This window comes from Opisthocomus hoazin, chromosome 19, assembly GCF_030867145.1.
Source record: "Opisthocomus hoazin isolate bOpiHoa1 chromosome 19, bOpiHoa1.hap1, whole genome shotgun sequence".
Classification (NCBI taxonomy): Eukaryota; Metazoa; Chordata; class Aves; order Opisthocomiformes; family Opisthocomidae; genus Opisthocomus; species Opisthocomus hoazin.
The window spans coordinates 17,427,770-17,447,800 of record NC_134432.1 but is presented as its reverse complement, the minus strand read 5'-3'; the positions used below and the strand labels follow the sequence as shown (position 1 = coordinate 17,447,800).

The window sequence follows — 20,031 nt, the reverse complement described above, 5'->3', positions numbered from 1 at the left end:
AATTCTAGTACTCAAGATTTTGTTCCCAGCGTTGTGCAGGATTTAATCTGCTTTTCAGTCCATGTAACTTGGAAGTTAACCGCTTAGTAAGTCCTTTGCAATGTCCGAATAAAGAGACTTCAGAAGGATGAAGTATACACACGAGCCTCAGCTCTCCTCAGTCTGGATTCTTACTTTGTCAAATTTAGCAAGATTGCTCTTCATACGTGGATCTCCCTCCTCAGAGCCTGTCATTGCCAACTGCTGCAGGAGTCTCCCAACCTGAAATGAAAAAGAGGTATGAAGAACAAGCATTGCAAAACATCACCATGATGGACCTTATTATTAAAAACAGTTACGAGAATGCCTCCACTCTAAATTTTTTTTCCATTTAATATTCTGAGAAATACTTCTGATCAAGTAGACACAGTCTTGTACTTGCTTTCAGGGCAGAAAAAAATGCAAGAAGCTTTAGAAAAAAAGCAGTCATTGCATTTAACAAGAAAATCTGCAGACACAGTATGCTATGAGCATCCGTACTTCCCCCCTTCCCAGGAACAAAGCATGTTTTGTTTCTACAACACGTAAGAATTGAGTTAAATCTAGGTCATCTTAAATCTAGAGATTTTAAAAGGCTGTATATAAAAAAAAGAAAAAAGAGCAGGCGGACTAACCCTTGTTTCAGAGCATATACTTATTAATCTCCAATTGCAAAACAACTCTCATTTTTAAACAGATGCCAACAGCAAGCTCTGCTACAACACGCAAGCAGGGACACACGAAAAGACGACTAATGTATTTCAGAAAAACACCGGCAGGGCCCTGTCAGTAACAATCTCGTGAGTAAAACTCACCGGAATGATTACATTGTGAGAATCAATCACTGTCTAGTTTATACAGACAACATTAAAAAGCAGATTTTGTTACCGGTGTGTACAATATCCTCAGCCAGAGAAGTGCTGCCCACCACCCTCAGACTACACCTCTACACGCTGTCAGTAAATTGCCCAAGTATTTGCACAAAGACAAAAATTTGTCCTGAGGGCAGGGGAATACTCAGAAACAGCAGACAGCTACCCAGCAAAAACAGTGGTCGTTACTGCCAGACAAGAAGGCTTTTTCGCAAAATATCTCGTTATATTGTGCAATACCTTGCATAATATTTAACATTAGCAAGAACAGCACAACATCTGTTTACACACATTCCAGAATACCTCTTACAGTCACTTTTACAGTTTAGCTTCCATCCCTTATAATAGCTTTTGTAATGCACACTTGCAATTCTTCTAAGAGATTAAGGAACACATGCTATCATTTTTTTTAAGTCACTGTTTTAAACAAACAGATAATCCTTAGAGCATGCCTTTTCAGCAACAACACACATCTTTTGTTAGCACTCGTCTTACAGGTAGGAGGGACAGTACCTTTACGGTAGTAACATCGGTTCTAGTGGGAAAAAAAAAGGCAAAGAACATTTCTCATAGGGTTGGGGTTTTTTTTTAAAGACTACTTTAAGGTGAGTCATACCTGCATGAGGTTGAATCTCGCCACCTCATTTATAGGAGCATCAGAAATTATCCCATACTGTTCTGGGTTAACAATTGCAGGACAGATGAAACACGCTAGCAGCAGATCTGTGCACATTGCTCTGACCTCCCCAACATCCAGCCTGTCTACACACGAGAGAGTTTTGTACATTTGTGACACAATCCACCTCAAGCTGTGAGGAAAACAGTAAGTATTTTGTTTGAGATAGCCAATGAATTTGTTCACCAAGGTCACCAGCTTGGCCTCATTGGAGTCAACCATCTCTTGGACTCTTTGCCTGAACTTTTCTGTGCCTTTCTCTCCAAATAACTTTTCCTGTTGTACTGGGGAGAATCTCTCAATCAACTTGTTTGGATCTGTTTCCAGGTGGTCTTCGTCTTCAACCAGAAGCTGCATGATTGGCTCATGTAAAGTTGCAGTAAGAAACAGTTTCGCAGAAAAGAGTCCTTCGGAGAAAAGTTTGAATAAGATGCTGAATGCACAGGTGCCTCGTCTCAACAGCCGCCTAGGGTTGTCGCTTTCCTTGAGTTCAAATTCAATCAAGTAACGGAGGACCTGGAGGAGGTAGCTCTCATCCTCCTGCATGATGCAATTGCCATAAATGGAGGTAAAGACTGTGTGAATGACACTCTGAGTGTTGTCCTGGTTGAGCTTCTCTCCGGCAACCAGACAGGACGCAATAAGCCTGGGGTTCTCTCTCAATCTGTTTAGGAACTCTCCATAAGCAGTCTCCTGAAACCCCAACTGCTTATATCCATCCACAAACTGCGTGTCCTCCAAGATTTTAGCGTGCTGGCAACATTCAGCAGGAGAAGCTTCAGCACTTTAAAGAAAAACATTGAAATAGTTTAAGTAACTCTTAAGCAAACAAGCTTCATAAAAGATGCCACGTGGTCAACCTATTACCAAGACTACCACCAAGGGAAAAACTCTTTCCGTGTAGTTAATACAAATGATTTGCAAATTCAGGAATAGGGGGAGTTTGTCCCCATAAACTATGAACAGAAGCAAAACAAACACATATGTTAAAAAAGGTAGCTTAAACAGCCAACAAGTAAGTCTCAGGCGAGACAGATTCCCTAGATGAGATTTGTTTTAAAACCTTACTATTTTTACGATTAGTACAGCAAAGCACTCCAGATATTAAGTGTGAAAAATCTGATAGATTTGTTACAATTGACAGAAGTTTAGGAGCTTGTCCTCCCCAGGACCGCCCCCCCAAGTCACCTCGTTATGATCAGCCTGTCCAAGTTGATCCTTTGCTGCTTGGAAATCCATGCTGTGCGGTACAGCTTTTCAGCTGTCTTCAGTACATCTGCATTGAGCCTTTGAATAAGTTGCTTTTCTGAGTTTACATACAGTCGCTCCTGCTTGAGGTGATGAGCCAGCGTGTGTATATCCAGCTTCACCATCTTGGGCAGCGAGCAGATTACACAGTACTCACTGAAAGAGAGAAGGACAGAGCGAGAGGGAAAGAAAATGAAACAGGTGAATTCCAACAGTTAGGGAACAAGTTCTGTCAGCCTCAGTGAAGTGACAAGCAGGTTACAAACTTACATCTAGCAGTAAATACTGCTGTGCCCCTTCCATGTTAGCATATGTTCTCTCCAATCCACAGCCCACCACCTAATGACTGAGTCACTCTCTCTTAATGCAAGGTTTCCTAATTGCTAATTTCATTAAACCCTTGTTATGTCAGCACATCAGGGACACTCGAACAGTAGCGAATGGTATTTTCAACTCGCACTCATGAACTGAAACAGCAGTACAGTACAGCGCTACAAACTCCCGCACCACTCCTCCAACACACAAGGCAAGAAACTGGCCATTACTTGGAGAGATGTGGCCACTGCTGCAGTTTTGGTGACGCAAGCTCGGGGAAACGAGAAGGAGTCCCATTCCGACTCGCTGTCAAGTAAATAGGCAGAAAGATTTCTGCACTTACTACTTTGTCCTAAAGCATGTCCACATAACGCAGCACTATCCGAGTACTCCGGTGTGGTTATCTCCGGCCTGTCACAACAAACGCCCTCTCTCACCTACGCATAAGAAGCACCAAGCTCCCAGTATTGGTCTTACCTGCTAAAAAAAAAATTAAATAGTATCACTAATTAAAAAAAAAAAAAAAAAAAAATCAAGGAGTATCAATAGCCAGATAAGGCAGATGTTGGAAATAAGTCTGGAGACTTTGCTCAACAGTAGAATTCGTTCAGAAAAAATTCCTCAAATATTTCAATTCAGAAGAATAGTTCTTTGGGCCACAATCAAAAAATGCTGTTTTAAAGAGAGAAAAACTGAAAACAACCATAGGCTTTTATCTCACATCAGGGACAAAAATCTACACAAACTACTGTTATGTCTCAATGCAACATCAGCTCTAACTTCATAACCAGAAAACAGCTACCAGTCAGCAGTTAGATAAACAAGGAGTACCACACCATTCAAAACAAGTTCAAGGAGCTAATCCATCTAAAAATTAACTCTATGGAAGAAAAAAAACATCAACTGCACTAATACTGACCAGGGAAGGGGTAGAACCATGCAGATCAGATTCTGCGGAATGAATGATTAACTGCTTTGTGTCTTCTTCCCACCAGAACTAGCAGCTGTACTAGCTAATTTGGGAAGAAAAAGGGCCTGATCCAGACATAATCTCTAACAGCTATCTGTCAGATCTGTCGGTAACGGATGTATGGCAGAGCTGTCACGGGATCTGGCGATGAACCCTTCAAAGCCTTACCACGATTCAACGAAAAACTTGCCTCCCAGCCCCTGCAGTGACTCTGGAGGAGCGTCGCTTCACAAGAGCATTCAGCCCCTGCTTGAGAAACTACAAACAGCGAACCACGTGCTGGCCTAATGCTCTCCCCTTTTAAAGATCTGTAGTCCACTGCTCAGCGTGGCGGGAGATGATCCTCTCTGCAGAATACAGATCAGCTTCCTAATTAGGCACAGGTTTTATATTGGTTGGGTTTTTTTCCGGTGTGTGGAGCAAGGCTGATAGCCAGATGTACCGACAATCACCACTGCTCCTCGCGTGTGTAGTTAAGCTCTTTCATCTATAGTTTTTAACCTCGCAACCAAAACCTAACAGAGCCAAAAAAGGATGCTGTCACAAGTCTCTACGCACACAAAGTTGCAATCTTATTACACCTGATGGCTTAAAGGCCATTTCTAGCAAATACAGACAACTGTGTATATAACGGTCTCAAAAACATCAACCTCAAAAAGCTCCCCCAAAACCCTAACAAAAAACCCCAGCAACCCTAACCAGTGGTTACAGCTCCCGTATCCAAAGATGAGATTAAGCAAGGAACCGGAAGGATGCACGAATTCAGATGTTTTTAACCAGGACGGTCTCAGAGAAGCGATTAGAAAAAGAAACACTGACTTTACTGCCAAAGTTCTTTAAGAAACAGATAACAGCTTCTTGCAATAAATTTATTTTTAGTCCCAGAATTTAAGGGCTCGCCAAAAAAACAGCATTAAACTTGATACTGCCGGCAAACACGTTAATAACTAGTTATTAGGCTATGAGCTATTGATACTGGCCAGGAAAAGGAAGCTGCATCCATAAAAACACACACAGATGAGACCGGCAGAACTACCTTCTGCCTTTTCAGATGCCTTCCGCTGTAAGGCTGTACTTGAGAGCTGCTCATAGTTTATCAAGCCCTAACCGTTACAGCTGACATTGTCCATTTTAAGGCGTCCACCCACAGGCTCCACTTTTCTGGACAGAAATTTAGCCCCAGCAGTTCTCCTGCTTGGGAGCAAGCTTTGGGAAGGAAGAGGGGACCCACATGAGGTACCCCCTACGCACAGCCTGCTGACTTCGCCTGCGTTCCTACGCCTTTGCCTTGCCAAATTTCTAAACAAGTTTCTATTTCTGTGTCACTTGTTATAAACACGTTTAACAGTAGACAAGCCGATTAAACGGCTTCTGAGGTGTCTCCTACACTGACAAGTAAAGCGACTTCTCTCACTGTCTCACCCAGTGTCTTTTTCTCTGTTTTACTCCAGAAGATGTTTTCAGCATGAGAGATGGGCTAAGCACTCTGACAGCTTTCAGCCCCTGAGGAAAGACTGCTCTTTGCTCGCCTGGCCCACAGGTGGGAGCGACCTCCAAAAGCCCAGTCAGCAAAAGAGACAAAGGTGTCCTGGAAACAACAGAACTTTTTTCTGGTAAGTTATGATTATCAAAACAGCAGTTAAATTGCTGGCAACCCTTTCTGGAGCTACAGACAATAAAATAATATAAAAAAAAACAACCCACAGTTAATACTCAGCAAGCAAGACTCCAACACAGTCCCGAGTCCTAATGCACATGCATACAATCCACCTGTCCAGCAAACAAAAACAAAACAGCGGAGAAGGTCAGACCACTGCAAAACAACCCTGTACCATTTGTGACACCACCTGAAAAAAAGACAGTATGGGCCTCGCACATACTCAGAAAGAGAAGTTACCACCTAACCTACAGAGGATTCGGGACACGACAGAGCATCGCAGCTGCTGAACAGAGACACCAAAGCACGGAGTAACTGTGAGAAGTTGCACACTGCCATGCATTCTAATTTTTGACAAACCAACTGCCAGTGTGAACTTCAGGCCCAAAACAAGATAAGGCTCCGAAGACTACCATTACCTGCACCTGCACTTCGAAAGATACTGGTCCCACGACTACCTGACAATACGCTATCCGTTGGTCACTACCCACGTGTCCATCTCATCTGCCTCTACTGCAGAACACCATAAATGACAAAAGCCAGAGGAGAACTGATCTGGACCTGAACTGCAGCAGGCTAGCAAGTACCACTGCTTTGCCAAGGACTATGAAAATCTGCAGGATCTGCAGGGATCGGCAGCTTCCCCATCTTTATAATCCTCCACAAAAATTAAACTAATTTGATCGCTAGAGATTGCTACTGAAATACACCTCTGTGAAGAGGAATGCCTCATTCAATCCCCTTTACCAGTTTTTAAAAATGAATTATTCTGAAGTCACACAAGTATAGCAAGCAACAGTGCAAACAACTTTGTCTTCACCTTAAGTTTCTGGCAGACATCTGAGAACAGCAGAGACGTAAAGCAGGTAGTTTAATACACACGGCGCTTCAGCAGGCTTCAGACAGGCCCTAAAGGAAACTTGCAGCATAGTACAGACAACCCAAAAAACCTAACTGAGCAAGATGCGGACGCTGTTACTCTCTTCAGATACTGATACTACTAACACAGCTGGTCTTGAAAGAAGAAACTGTTGTAACACCAACACACCTACATGACACATACTGCTCCCCTCCAGAAACCTCTTCCCTTTACGACCAGAACGAAACGACACCAGCTGCATTCTCCAACCTTCCCAGGCTACACAACATCCACTCCATGCCAGCACAGGTGACAGGAGCTTTAGCAGCAATCAGCCACAGTTGCGTGTTTGGTGACACACTGCAGAAAGCAGCATCGGAGCAGAGTGAGGGGTGGCAGCTTCGGCCGGTACTAGTTCCAGAACCTTGCTTGTCAGACGACCTTATCAGTTTCTCGTAAACACAAAGGTGCCCATAATTACCCTGTTACCTGGTTTATGACTACCACGCACCATACCCAAAACAACACATGTCTGTACACAGACGTATAAAGCAGACAGTTTAGGAAATTTAGATAGCCAACAGTCTGCTGTGGGTGAAGAAACAACAGATATTAAATAGCTCCTGCTATGTGCAAATCATTTTTCAATCCTGACAATTTCATTTTGAAAACATTTCAATTTTTTGTCAGTTATTTCAAGACTGCTTAGTAACCTACTAAAAGCTGTGATGTGGTAAGAGAAGCGTAGCACAACAATTCAAACAATTCCACTTTGTGATGCTCCACCGTACCAACAGCAAGGATCGCATGACCTGACAGCATCCAAGATGTTCTGCCCTGCTATCAGCACGACACACGTGTTCACAACCCAAGCCAACCTACGCCTCTGATGAACGCACGACATTTAGAAGTCCTGGAGAACACTGCATTTAATCTTTAGGTACTGAACTCCAACTTTACAATAGTACATGTTCTTGTACTGTGGCATACAGGAACAAGTGACATCTCTGTCGAATATTTTTGCAATTCAGTTGATAGAAAAAAGAGATTAAGCAAAGTAGTAAACACTGCTAGTACACCAGATCCTTCTTCCTCCTCCGGCGTTTCCTGCTCAGGGTTATTGCTCCTCCGAGTCTCACTACGCAAGAGTCAACTTCCAAAGCAAGTTTGGGCAGATCTAATGTAGGCAGGGCAGGGCAAAGCAAAACTGCAATCACTCTGGCTTGCTGAAAAATAACTCCTAAGCAAGTTTAAATAGCTTCCATGCTAATTCACCCCAGATGAACTACCTCTTTCTTCATTAATATTTACAGTAATAACTAACAAACCTTATTTCTTTACATAAGCTAACAGCCTGCCTCCCAAAGCTGAGCTCAAGAAGTCCATGTATCAGCAGGACAGTTCACCATGACCTAGGAGTTATCTGCTGAATTCTCACATTACAATACCCGCCATCTCAATAGACGCATACAACACGCAAAATGCATTTTCAATCTGCTGCAGCGCAACTCTCTAATCAGTATTAATAAGAAACTCATACTTCGAGTTCGTTTCTGCCCAGGGGCTCCTCTGCAACTAGCACTGAACATACCGTCTCTCCAGCAAGCGTTACGTGCAAGCAGCGCCTCATTTCTCGTGCGCCTTAACAGAACTCACCAGCAATGCACAGGATCAGCTGCCTCCTAAGTTATCCATTACGGCATTACTGCATAGCAAAGAATCAACTAAAGCATAAAACCACGTCAAAATCTGCTCCAGTTGCTCATGATCCTAGAAAGAGGAGTTCCCCTTACATAAGGAGTCATACTACTAAACTTTTAGCCAGAAGTGCAGAACTCGAAACTGTTCAGACCGACAAACCCAGCTTGTTCCCAGCCCCCTCTCTGGAGACCAGCTCCCCTCTGCACTGTGAAACCTCCCACCCGCGGCCCGCCATGAAGGGCAACTGCTGCTAAGGACAGAGTATATTCTCCAGGACCTGACAAACCTCACACCAAACCCCTCGCGTGGAGTACCTGAAATATTTCCGAGCCCTCCACGGCAGCAGCAGCTCAGCAGTCCCACTGCCTAACACCGCCGTCCTGCCGCTTCTACAGAGCACGGTATTTCAGACTTCGTGCGCTGCCCGCGCCGTTCCCCCCTCCGTCATCTCCAAACTGCAGCTTCCACTTGCAAGCCAGCGGCATCGCTCACAAAAATAGCATTGTACCTATCCGGAAGCGCGGTGTCACATGCTCGGTTCGAGAGCTCAGTCGTGACGGCTCCCTTCCTTCGGCGCCCGGTATCATGACTTTGCAAGAAAAAAGGACAGGTACTCGCCTGGCCAAGTTCTCCGGCATTCGGGGTCTGTCAGCCACGGAAAAGGGAAGTCAGGAACTCGCCACGCTACGAGTTCGGGCCCTGCAGGAGACGAAAGCCGTAAGGGCGAGACGGCAGCGAGCACCGCGCCCGGCGGCCCCGGCGGCGACCCCTGCCCAACCCCTCCGGGCCGCCGAGCCCCCCCGCTACCCCCCCCCCCACACCCCGGCGGCGGCCGCTCCGCGGGCACCCACACGGCAGGGAGGGCTGGCGGAAACACCCGCGGAAACCCCACGGCCGACCGCGCCCGGTGCCGACCCCCGCCCCCGCCCCCGAGCGGGGATCCCCGCAGCCCGCCCGCGGGCCCGCTCCCCTCACGAACCGCAGCGTCTCGCCAGGCCCCGCGCCGGCGGGCGCGCTACGGGGCGGCCGGGCCTCGCCTTCCCCCCCCCACCCTCCTCCTCCTCCTCGGGGCGACGAGACCGAGCGGAACCGGGGGGGCGGGGGGGGATCGGGGCCGGGGACGGTGTTCCGAGCGCTCCCTTACCCGGCCAGCGCCCCGGCTCCTCCGCCGCCCGGCTCCCGCTGCGGCCTCGGGCCAGGCGCGGCACTGCGCAGGCGGCGGGCGGGAACGGCGGCCGCGCTCCTGGGACTTGTAGTCCCTCAGGCCCCTGGAGCCCCTCAGGCCCCTGGAGTTCCTCAGGCCCCCTGGAGTCCCTCAGGCCCCTGGAGCCCCTCAGGCCCCTTGGAGCCCCCCAAGCCCCTGGAGTCCCTCAGGCCCCTTGGAGTCCCTCAGGCCCCTTGGAGCCCCTCAGGCCCCTTGGAGCCCCTCAGGCCCCTTGCAGCCCCCCAAGCCGCTGGAGCCCCTCAGGCCCCTTGGAGCCCCTCAGGCCCCTGGAGTCCCTCAGGCCCCTTGGAGTCCCTCAGGCCCCTGGAGTCCTTCAGGCCCCTTGGAGTCCCTCAGGCCCCTTGGAGTCCCTCAGGCCCCTGGAGCCCCTCAGGCCCCTTGGAGTCCCTCAGGCCCCTGGAGTCCCTCAGGCCCCTTGGAGTCCCTCAGGCCCCTTGGAGTCCCTCAGGCCCCTGGAGTCCCTCAGGCCCCTTGGAGTCCCTCAGGCTGAGGGGCAACAGGACCAGGTCACTCAGAGCCCCTGGCCTTGGATATTCCCAGGGATGGGCTCCCCGGGGCTCGGTGAAGGAGGGCAGGGTGTCCAGGCTCGATGGCGGTTTCTGTGGGGAAGGGACGATGCCTGAGCCACCACAGCTGACGGCTTTTTATGCCCAAGTTACCCGCAAAGCTCTTCCCACTGGGCAGCTCAAAACAAAAGCCAGGAGTTTACATGTTGTATCTCTCACTCTCCAAAATATTGTCTATGTGCTCCTTTTTCCTAACTGCCTGGTATTCTCTCCTCTGATAAAGCAGAATGTCTTCTGTAATTGGGCTTTTAACATCCAAGTGAGATTTTAGAAACAACTATAGCAAGCTGCTATATATAAGAAGAAAATGTTCACAAAGCTGAAACACACAACGCACCAGCACGCTGCCACGTCTGGTAGCGTGCAGCCAGCTGTATTCCCAACCGCAACGCAGAACGCCGGCGGTGTTCACCGCGTCATCCCGCCCAGAAGCGTGAAACCCCCCCTGCCCTGTCTGCACGAGGTTTCCTGAGAAGACATCAAATGCCTACGTTATTCACAGCTCTCAGGACGCACAGCTATACCAGGGGATGGCTCCCTTCAAGGACTAAGCTCAGGAGTTTGCATCAGACACCTCAGGATTTTTAAAAGGAGAAAACCACATCAATGGGAATGCAATGCAGATGTAATTCAATAAAAAACCCAAAGCCACAAACAGATCTAAAGAATGCAAAATATACTGTAAAACAGAAAGATCAGCACGGAGACCCAAGCGGCACTTCCAGACGTGTGCTGAGTAACCACCGAGTCCTTTGACGCTGCCTCACTTCACAACCCCAGGCAGCCCCGGCAGCGGGACCAGGCCCCGCTGCCCTGAGAGGGAACTCCTGACGTGGCTCACGCTGGCGGAGCGCTGCCTGAACACAGCGCGCTCCCTCTGCCTGTAACCGCTTCGCTGTGCTGCAGTTACCGGAAATTATTATGGACAGATCTCAGGTCTGCTGTCATCCAGCGGTGAATGAACAGCTTTTAATTTCTCATGTCACTCTCCAGCCACTCAAAACTTTCAAGTTCTGTGGCTGTGCCTTGTGCCTTACGACGTGACCTGCAGTGTAAGCGGGCAGAGCACACACGTACACGCCACCTGCAGCCGTGCGGCCAGCGGAGACGCAGCCAGGCGCGGCACCCGCGCGCGGCAGGCCTGGTCCCGGGGCCGCCGCCTCGCCCTTGCTGCGGGATTTCCCACCCCAGAGGCCTGGCGGCTGAGGCGACACCGCGCCACGCCCCGGGGAGGGCACGGGGCCTTGGTGGCCGGACGGCACGGCGGGTGCCTGCCCCGGGAGAGCGGCCGCCCCCAGCCCCGCGCCCGGCCCCGGTGGGGGTCCGCACCGCGGAACGCCGGCGGAGGGACCTGCCCCTCGCCTCCTCACGCCCACCCTGTCCCGGCGCTGTGGCGGCTGCTCGGGGCCGGGGGCCGGCGGCCGGCAGGGGTCTGTCCGCGGGCGCAGCAGGCCCCGCCGCGCCGGGCCCCACTCGGCGGCCCAGGGCCGCGCCCACCCAGCCAGGGCCAGGGCCAGGGCTCTGCCTCACCGCGCTCATCGGGTCCCGGCGGGCGCCCCGGGCGGGAGGCGTCGCGTGTGCGCGGGCCACCGAGGCTGAACCCGCCAATAGCGGCTGCGGGCCCCAGGGCCGGTAACCATGGAAACTTCCAGAACGTCCCCCCGGCCCCCGCCCCGGCCCCGCCATGGCATCCGCCTCCGGCCAATGGGCTCCCTCCGCTTGGCTCACGCTTCTCTGCTGATTGGTCCGCGGCGCCGGCGGGGGGAGCCAATGGCGTGGCGGGAGGGGGGCGCGCCAGGTATGTCAGAGGGACCGCCTGATTCCCGCCAATGAAGGAAGGCCAGCTTAGTAGCAGCCAACCAATGCGGAGGCTCCAGCGAGGGCGCTGGGGCCAATGGCGAGCCTCCACGAGACAGTAACGGAAGGTATATAAGGGCGGGCGGCGCGGCCTGGCCCCTCAGCGGCAGTCGGGACGCGGCGGTTCGGGTGCGGACGGTAAGGGCGGTGGCGCAGGCCCGGGGCGGCCCGCGGGGCCTGGGGGGGGGCGGCCGGAGGGTCCGGCCCGAGCGGCAGGAGCGGCTGCGGGAGGGGGTCGGGGGTTGGCGGCGTTACCGGGCGCGCACGTGGCGCCTCCATTTTGTGACCGGCGGCTTCTTGTCAGGGCGAGCGGTCGGGATGAGGCGCCTCGTGTTGGCCGTGCTGTTGCTGCTGGGCGGCGCGCGGGCGGAGGACGAGGAGAAGAAGGAGGATGTGGGCACGGTGGTGGGCATCGACCTCGGCACCACCTATTCCTGGTGCGTGGGGAGCGGGCCCGGGGCGGGACGGCTGAGCCCCGGGGAGGGGGGGGGGGGTGGCGGCGGCTGGGCCTGTGGGTCTGCGGGGAGCGCTGGGCCTCGGGGGGGAGGCGGGCTGCGGCTCCGGGGAGAGGGGAAGGGAGCGGTGGGGGGGAGGGGGTGGAGTGCAGGCCCCGCTGCCGCCTGACGGCTCTGCTCCCCGCAGCGTGGGCGTCTTCAAGAACGGTCGCGTGGAAATCATCGCCAACGACCAGGGGAACCGCATCACGCCGTCCTACGTGGCGTTCACGCCCGAGGGTGAGCGCTTGATCGGGGACGCCGCGAAGAACCAGCTCACGTCCAACCCTGAGAACACCGTGTTTGATGCCAAGCGGCTCATCGGCCGCACCTGGAATGACCCTTCCGTGCAGCAGGACATCAAGTACCTGCCCTTCAAGGTGGGCGGCGGGGGGAGTCTGCGTGTCCGGGCGGAGGAGTGGGCTGCAGATGCTGCCTGCCTTTCTCTCGCAGGGGAAGGGCGAGGCTACTGTATCATGGCACCCTTCGGAGCACCCCTGCAGTTCCCTCGCCCTCCTGAGAAGGTTGGGGTGCGGGGAAGTGGCGGTGGTGCAGAGACAACAGTTCCCTGTGGTAGCTGGTATTCAGGCTATGTCTTGTTGTATAGAGGCTTTGTTTAGTCTTCAGACAGAAAGAAACACTGGGACAGGAGGGAATGAGTCTATGAATTGGTGGATAGGACAGTATATGTTGTTCTTTTCAGGTTATTGAAAAGAAAGCCAAGCCCCATATTCAAGTTGATGTTGGAGGTGGACAGACAAAAACATTTGCTCCTGAAGAAATTTCTGCTATGGTCCTGACAAAGATGAAGGAAACTGCAGAGGCTTACTTGGGGAAGAAAGTAAGTTCATGAGTGCTTCTAATAATAACCTAACGCAGCAGCTTTGCAAAACTAAAGATGAGTGGCCTGAAACTGCGGACTGGCCTTGCAGTCCAAAGCTCAGTGCTGCTGGAACCTGAGGCAGCTCAGCTGATGATGGGCTTCTATTTCTCTTTAAAGAACAGTGGGCTGCTTGTTACCAGCACTGCTGTGGCGATGCGCTTTCATTTCTAAACAAAATTGTATCTATTGTTCATTATTCAGGTTACCCATGCTGTTGTTACTGTGCCAGCCTACTTCAATGATGCTCAGCGCCAGGCCACGAAGGATGCAGGAACCATTGCGGGGCTGAACGTGATGCGAATCATCAACGAGCCGTGAGTAGCCTTATCCTGCTGCCGGTGGGGGAGGTGGGGGTCGTAGTCCTGGGTTCCTGAACGGGCTGTTCCCTCTGCAGAACGGCTGCTGCCATTGCTTACGGCTTGGACAAGAGAGAGGGCGAGAAGAATATCCTCGTGTTTGACTTGGGCGGTGGAACTTTTGATGTCTCCCTCCTCACAATTGATAACGGAGTGTTTGAAGTTGTGGCTACCAATGGTGACACTCACCTGGGTGGAGAAGACTTTGACCAGCGTGTAATGGAACACTTCATCAAACTCTACAAGAAGAAAACTGGAAAAGATGTCAGGAAGGATAACAGAGCTGTGCAGAAGTTGAGGCGGGAGGTGGAGAAAGCAAAGCGAGCCTTGTCATCTCAGCACCAGGCTAGGATTGAAATAGAATCCTTCTTTGAGGGAGAGGATTTCTCAGAGACACTTACTCGAGCCAAGTTTGAGGAGCTGAACATGGTAAGTTTAGAAGGGTAAAGTCACATTGCCTCAGCTCTAGACTGGAGACTTGTCAAGCTGCAGCATTTCATGCTGTGATGTTGTGCTTTGGGGTATAAATAACTCCCAGAGCAGGCAGCTGCTCCTTCCCGGGGTAGCTGGGGCTGTGTGTGTTGGTGACAGCTGAGGTGTCATCGGGGCTGGTCATAAGCTGGTTGATGTTCTTCTTCCATAGTGGTTGTCCTTGGCACTGTAAGGCCACATAATTCAGAGGCGAGGCGTGTGGGAATATGGTCTTAACAGTCCTGGGTGGTTTTGTCTTCCTAGGACCTGTTCCGTTCCACTATGAAGCCCGTTCAGAAAGTTCTGGAAGATTCTGACCTAAAGAAGTCTGATATTGATGAGATTGTTCTTGTTGGCGGCTCTACTCGCATCCCCAAAATACAGCAACTAGTTAAAGAGTTCTTCAATGGGAAAGAGCCTTCTCGTGGCATCAATCCAGACGAGGCCGTAGCCTATGGTGCTGCTGTCCAGGCTGGCGTTCTCTCTGGGGACCAAGATACAGGTAATGACACCTTTGCTGTCACTTGGAGTGGTGGCTCTGAACAGCGGGTGTGAGTTATGGACAGACGTAGTGGAACTCGTCCAGTCCTTCAGAAGGATCCCGTTAGCAGTGGTGAGATGTGTGTGTTTCTGTTGAAGTCATGGCAGTCTCGCGCTCTGTCTCTTCCAGGTGACTTGGTGTTGCTCGATGTCTGTCCTCTGACACTCGGCATTGAGACTGTCGGAGGTGTCATGACCAAGCTCATCCCAAGAAATACTGTTGTTCCCACAAAGAAGTCTCAGATCTTCTCCACGGCTTCTGACAATCAGCCAACTGTGACAATCAAGGTCTATGAGGGTAAGTGTCCCCTGTGGTGGACATGTGACAGCTGGAATCTGTAGGCCTCTCACTTGCTGCTGTCTTGTCACAAAGGCTGTAGATGGTTCCAGATGGTTATGGGTATCTCCTTGTGGAGAAGAGCTCAGTAGCAGTGCTGCCTTTCCGAAGCTGCTCTGATCGAGCTGCTTGACCTGCATCAAAAGCTGTTCCCAGAGTGTTTTTTCTCCATGGTTCTGTTCCGAAGAGCTCAGTGAGAGGTGACACTGTAGGTGTCTAAAGTAAAACCTTACCTTTAGAAGGGGTGTAGCTAGTGGCTTCACAGAGCACAAACCACAGCTGGACACGACTGAAACCGTATCTAATTGTGTCTTCTAGGAGAGCGTCCCCTCACCAAGGATAATCATCTTCTGGGAACCTTTGACCTCACGGGAATCCCTCCTGCGCCCCGCGGTGTCCCCCAGATTGAGGTTACCTTTGAGATAGATGTGAATGGGATCCTCCGTGTCACTGCTGAGGACAAGGGCACCGGCAACAAAAACAAGATCACAATCACCAACGATCAGAATCGGCTGACACCAGAAGAGATCGAGAGGATGGTTAACGATGCTGAGAAGTTTGCAGAGGAAGACAAGAAGCTTAAAGAGCGCATTGATTCCCGGAACGAGCTGGAAAGCTATGCCTATTCCCTGAAGAATCAGATTGGGGACAAAGAGAAGCTGGGTGGTAAGCTGTCATCTGAAGACAAAGAAACAATAGAGAAAGCGGTAGAGGAAAAGATCGAGTGGCTGGAGAGCCATCAAGATGCAGACATTGAAGACTTCAAAGCAAAGAAGAAGGAGCTGGAGGAAGTTGTCCAGCCAATTGTCAGCAAGCTGTACGGCAGCGCAGGCCCTCCCCCCGGCGAAGAGGAAGCGGCGGAGAAGGACGAGTTGTAGATACTGGCATCTCCCAATGTGGTGTGTGTATATATTGGACTCAGGAACACTTGTTTAAAATATTGAACTCTTAATTTGGAATGTAACTTTGAATCTTCACTCGTGAGTGGAGCTGGAACCGCTAGCCCGAAGTGGCTGTATACTGCTTTTCGTTAGCAGTTGCTTGGTGCCGGGGGGGGGAAGGGTCGTTGGGGGGAGTGTAAATGCGCCGTGGGTTTAGAAGTATTGGCCGTGGGAGTGTTCTATTTAACAATTGGTCATGTGAACTTGGCGTAGAACTTTTCTACCTGAAGTGACCACAATAAATTTGTTACTTACACTGGGCTTTCAGGGGTTGCCTGTTCCGTGTCCCCAGTTAGAGCAGCTGGCTCGAAGCAGAATGAGGGTTATGGCCCAGAGCTCTTGGTACGGGAGCCCTCCAGGGGCCCGGGGAGCTGCAGCAGCCCCTACCCACCTTGCACCAGGGTGACCTTCTGCCCTGGGGCTGTTGCTGGGGCTGCAGGGTGGCTTTGCCCTCTCCTGCTCTGGCTGGAGCAGCCTCTGCTCCCCTGCTTGGGCAGAGCCTGTGCTGCCTGCCCCAGAGGAAGGTCATCCCTCCCATGCTTTGCCATCAGAACTTCCTGCAGTATTAAAGCTATTTCTAGGAAGTACTACTTTCTCACAGGAGGCAACTGAGCAGGTTTCTGAAGACTAATAAATGTTTAAAAACCCTGTCTTAAGTGGAAACTCAGTCTTTTTGTTTGGCTGTCATCCATATCCAGTTCCAGGGATTAGATAAGAAATGGCCCTGAGTGGTGATGGCCCTGAGTGGTGCCTGCTCCTGTCGTTCCCTCAAGCCCTTGCCCCTTCACATCTTCCCTGCTGCGGGGGACAACTTTTCTCTGTTTTTCCTGTACTCATTTTGAAAATAGTGAAAGCTCAAACTTTCAAATCATTCCCCCCAAGAAACTTTCTTTCCAGACAAGGCTGTGGCTCTGCAGGTCGAAGTGTTTCTGTAGCCAGCAGTACACGAGTTTCTTGTGGTGGAAGGCCTGCAGCCACGCTCCAGCAGCCTTCGGCCAAGTGCCAGCGGCTGCAGCCACAGGGAATGCTGCGCCGACGGCCAGCAGGACCGCGTACGCACGGCGCCGGTACCCCAGGGCTGCATCAGCACAGTGCCACCCGCCTGAGGGCAAGAACTCATTTATTGGAAAGACGAATGCACTTCAGCTGACAGTAGCATAAAAACCGCGCAGGAAGGGACGGCCGCTCTGCTAGGCGATCCGAGTGACGATGCAGTCCCTGTAGATCTCCCCCTGCGTGTCCATCCCCCCAAACACTAACAGCAGGTGCATGGCAGCGTCCTCCGCGCACCCCGGCTCCTGGAGGCTCTCCTGGGAAGGCCCAGCTCCGTCGCCTGCTGCCGTCGCCGGCTCCTTCCCCGCGCTGTCCTCCTGGGCGGCAGCGCCCGTGGCCCCGCTCCCTCCAGTGCGCCAGGGAATGACACACATGGCGTGGTCCAGCCTCCCGGCAGGCACAGGGCAGTCGAACTGCAGGAGTGTCCACTGCTGCTGCTCTGCGGTGCAAAGACACACACTCCTGTCTTCACACGTAGCTTCACGGGCTTAAAAAGCGCGCCGGGACAGTGACCTTGTTCACTAGCCTGGGTTTCAACATCACCGAGGCGTAACCCCAGCGCCAGGGTGCTGCCCAGCAGGGGCGAGGCCCCGGGGCAGCGCGGCACCCACTGCTGTGCCGCCGAGGGCAGGCTGCGTACCTGTGTGGTACCTGTACGTGGTGTCCAGCGCCCCGCCCGGACCCAGCCCGCCAAAAATGTACACGTGGTCTCTGAACGCAGCCGACGCGTGGGATGCCCGTCCTCCCGGGACGTCGCCAGTGGCTGGTACCTTCACCCATCTCATGTCATCTGTCAGAGCAGAAGAACGCATCCATGGTTATGGATTACAAAAGACAGAGTCACAGAATGTTTGGGGTTGGCAGGGACCTGTGGGGATCCCCCAGCCCAACCCCCTGCCCAAGCAGGGTCACCCAGAGCAGGGGGCACAGCACCGCGGCCAGGCGGGGCTGGAATATCTCCAGAGAAGGAGACTCCACAGCCTCCCTGGGCAGCCTGGGCCAGGGCTCCGTCACCCTCAGAGGGAAGAAGTTCTTCCTCGGGTTCAGCTGGAGCTTCCTCTGCTTCAGTTTGTGCCCGTTGCCCCTTGTCCTGTCGCTGGGCACCACTGGAAAGAGTCTGGCCCCATCCTCCTGACCCCCACCCTGCAGATATTTAGAGGCATTTATAAGGTCCCCTCTCAGCCTTCTCTTCTCCAGGCTGAACAAGCCCAGCTCCCTCAGCCTCTCCTCGTAGGAGAGATGCTCCAGTCCCCTCATCCTCCTCATAGCCCTAAAGTAGACCCACAAGTTCCGTTGTTTTAAACAAACTGGGTCATATTTTAAGCACTTAAGAATGGATCTTTTAGGAAAAAAGGTGCCCCGGAATCAAAACACATCACACACTGCTCTGCGGTACCTGTACCGTACTTACTTATGTCAATGCAGAACAGATCACTGTAAAACACATCTCCGGCTAAACCTCCATGGATGAAGAGTTTGGTCCCCACCGCAACCACAACGTGTCCGTGCCGAGGAGAGGGGGGGTCGCCGTGAGTCTCTGGCTGGGACCAGGTCAAGGTGGCTGGAAATGGGGCGTGCACACGCATTGGGAAGCGAACTCTGGAAGCTCCACAAACCGGAGACCCCCGAGCCCTGTCGAGGCTTCCAGTGGGGCTGGGGAGGAGTTACCGCCGCACCACGAAGCGCCGGCGAGCCCTCCGGCAGAGCTCGTGTGCTGTTCGGGCCACCCACCCGCACAACGAATTCACACCGGAAAGCAAACCCTCCCTGGTGCACACAGGGGCACGAGGGACAGCTCCGACGGCACGCGAGCAGCACAGGGCGATGCCACCCCGGGAAGGAGGCAGACGTGGTGGATCCCCCCCATCTCCCGTGGCGTTCCTCACCCCAGAGCTTCACAGAGCTTTACGCTGCCGCTTCGGCCCGAATTCCCAGGGTCTACACAGACACGCGTGTGTCACCGGCGAGGCGCGCCCGCCACCCATCCGAGCCTGCCGCCGAAGCAGGGGCCCGACGTTTCCGTGCCCTGGACCGAACCCGAAGCGCAGAGCTCACGCTCGGCAGCGGGCGGGTGCCGCCGCTGGGCGCGAGGGCCCGTCGCGCATCCCGAGGTACCTGTGTCGAACACGTGGAGCCGCCGGTCCCGGACGGGCTCTGCCCCGCGGTCCCCCCCTCCGAACACGTACAGGCAGTCCCCCACGGCCGCCGAGGAGGTGTGGAACGTCCTGGGCGGCGGCGGCACGCCGCTCACCGCCGGGCTCTCCCACGTCCCGGTTTCTAATGAAGACACGCGGTTAACGAAGTGACCGGCGTGTGACAGCACATGCGCTCCGCTGCCCCTCGCCGGGAACGGCCTGGCCCGGCCCGGGCGCGGACGTCGCGGGGAGCCCCGGGCGGCCCTGGGGCGGGCCGGTCCTGGTGCGGGGCTCCGCGGGCACTCACCCGGGTCCAGCACCTGGACGCAGCTCCGGTTCCCGGCGGGGTGGGCGCCGCCGAAGACCCAGAGGCGCGGCGGGGCGGCGGCGGGCACGAACGTGGCGTGCTCGTAGCGCGGGCGCAGCCCCCTCCAGCCGGCCGCGGCCCAGCGGTGCGAGCCTGCGGGCACCGGGCAGCGCGGTCGGCACCGGCCCGGCCCGCCCCGGTCCCACCCCCCGGTCCCCCGGGCTCACCCAGCTCCGCCCAGTGCGCGTCCCCGAAGGCGCCCGCGGGGTCGGCGCCGCCCACCAGCAGCACGCGCCCGGCCCCGCCGCCCGCCAGGAAGAGGCAGCCGTGGCCCACGCGCCCGCGGGGCCGGTCCCCGCGCGGCGACAGCCGGTACCTGCGGGGGGGGGGGGCGGGGCTCAGCCGGGCCGGGCCTCGCCCAGGGACCGCCCTCGCCCCGCCCCCCCCGCTCACCACTTGCCCGGCTGCGGGCGGCTCCCCGGCTCCAGCGGCGGCAGCGCCCGCGGGCCCATGCCGGGCCGGGCCGGGCCGGGCCGGGCCGGGCACCGGA

General features: G+C 53.7%; 3 protein-coding genes and 1 long non-coding RNA gene across 8 annotated transcripts in view; 2 read left to right on the top strand and 2 right to left on the bottom strand.

Moving 5' to 3' along the window:
* The window catches only part of GAPVD1 (GTPase activating protein and VPS9 domains 1), a 31,677-nt gene extending 22,157 nt beyond the window's left edge, over window positions 1–9,520 (bottom strand). For 4 of the 5 annotated variants that reach the window (XM_075439221.1, XM_075439223.1, XM_075439224.1 and 1 more), the window contains exons 1-5: window positions 9,461–9,520; window positions 8,935–9,015; window positions 2,755–2,970; window positions 1,507–2,350; window positions 175–261 (exon numbers count right to left, since the gene is read on the bottom strand). In XM_075439221.1, the coding sequence (XP_075295336.1) occupies window positions 175–261; window positions 1,507–2,350; window positions 2,755–2,970; window positions 8,935–8,954 (1,167 nt within the window). In that variant the 5' untranslated portion in view covers window positions 8,955–9,015; window positions 9,461–9,520. Of the gene's footprint in view, window positions 1–174; window positions 262–1,506; window positions 2,351–2,754; window positions 2,971–8,630; window positions 9,016–9,460 lie in introns of those variants that run through there. The other variant, XM_075439222.1, reaches the window with a different exon arrangement.
* On the top strand, window positions 8,831–10,762 carry LOC142363597 (uncharacterized). Its single transcript, XR_012765848.1, has 2 exons — window positions 8,831–8,926; window positions 10,334–10,762. It is a non-coding gene; the product is annotated as an uncharacterized LOC142363597 (long non-coding RNA).
* Window positions 10,763–12,018: 1,256 nt separating this feature from the next.
* Window positions 12,019–16,247, top strand: HSPA5 (heat shock protein family A (Hsp70) member 5). The gene is made up of 9 exons (XM_075439568.1): window positions 12,019–12,102; window positions 12,269–12,401; window positions 12,607–12,838; window positions 13,162–13,299; window positions 13,543–13,655; window positions 13,736–14,126; window positions 14,433–14,670; window positions 14,839–15,006; window positions 15,364–16,247. Exons 2-9 carry the CDS (start codon window positions 12,283–12,285, stop codon window positions 15,921–15,923), a joined length of 1,959 nt encoding a protein of 652 aa, XP_075295683.1. The 5' UTR covers window positions 12,019–12,102; window positions 12,269–12,282; the 3' UTR covers window positions 15,924–16,247.
* An 842-nt stretch (window positions 16,248–17,089) lies between these two features.
* Window positions 17,090–19,993, bottom strand: RABEPK (Rab9 effector protein with kelch motifs). Its single transcript, XM_075439396.1, has 7 exons — window positions 19,935–19,993; window positions 19,709–19,857; window positions 19,482–19,634; window positions 19,155–19,316; window positions 18,451–18,600; window positions 17,680–17,829; window positions 17,090–17,478 (listed from the first exon to the last, which is right to left on the bottom strand). Exons 1-7 carry the CDS (start codon window positions 19,991–19,993, stop codon window positions 17,177–17,179), a joined length of 1,125 nt encoding a protein of 374 aa, XP_075295511.1. The 3' UTR covers window positions 17,090–17,176.
* Window positions 19,994–20,031: the final 38 nt, after the last annotated feature.

Excerpts from the sequence above, each read along its gene's own strand:
- HSPA5 (XM_075439568.1), top strand. The coding sequence starts at position 12,283 with ATGAGGCGCCTCGTGTTGGCCGTGCTGTTGCTGCTGGGCGGCGCGCGG. Across the intron at positions 13,656-13,735 it reads ATGCGAATCATCAACGAGCC|AACGGCTGCTGCCATTGCTT; the intron begins GTGAGTAGCCTT and ends TTCCCTCTGCAG. Across the intron at positions 14,127-14,432 it reads AGTTTGAGGAGCTGAACATG|GACCTGTTCCGTTCCACTAT; the intron begins GTAAGTTTAGAA and ends TTGTCTTCCTAG.
- RABEPK (XM_075439396.1), bottom strand. The coding sequence starts at position 19,993 with ATGGGCCCGCGGGCGCTGCCGCCGCTGGAGCCGGGGAGCCGCCCGCAG. Across the intron at positions 17,830-18,450 it reads TCTGTTCTGCATTGACATAA|ATGACATGAGATGGGTGAAG; the intron begins GTAAGTACGGTA and ends CTGCTCTGACAG. Across the intron at positions 17,479-17,679 it reads CACGTACAGGTACCACACAG|AGCAGCAGCAGTGGACACTC; the intron begins GTACGCAGCCTG and ends TTTGCACCGCAG.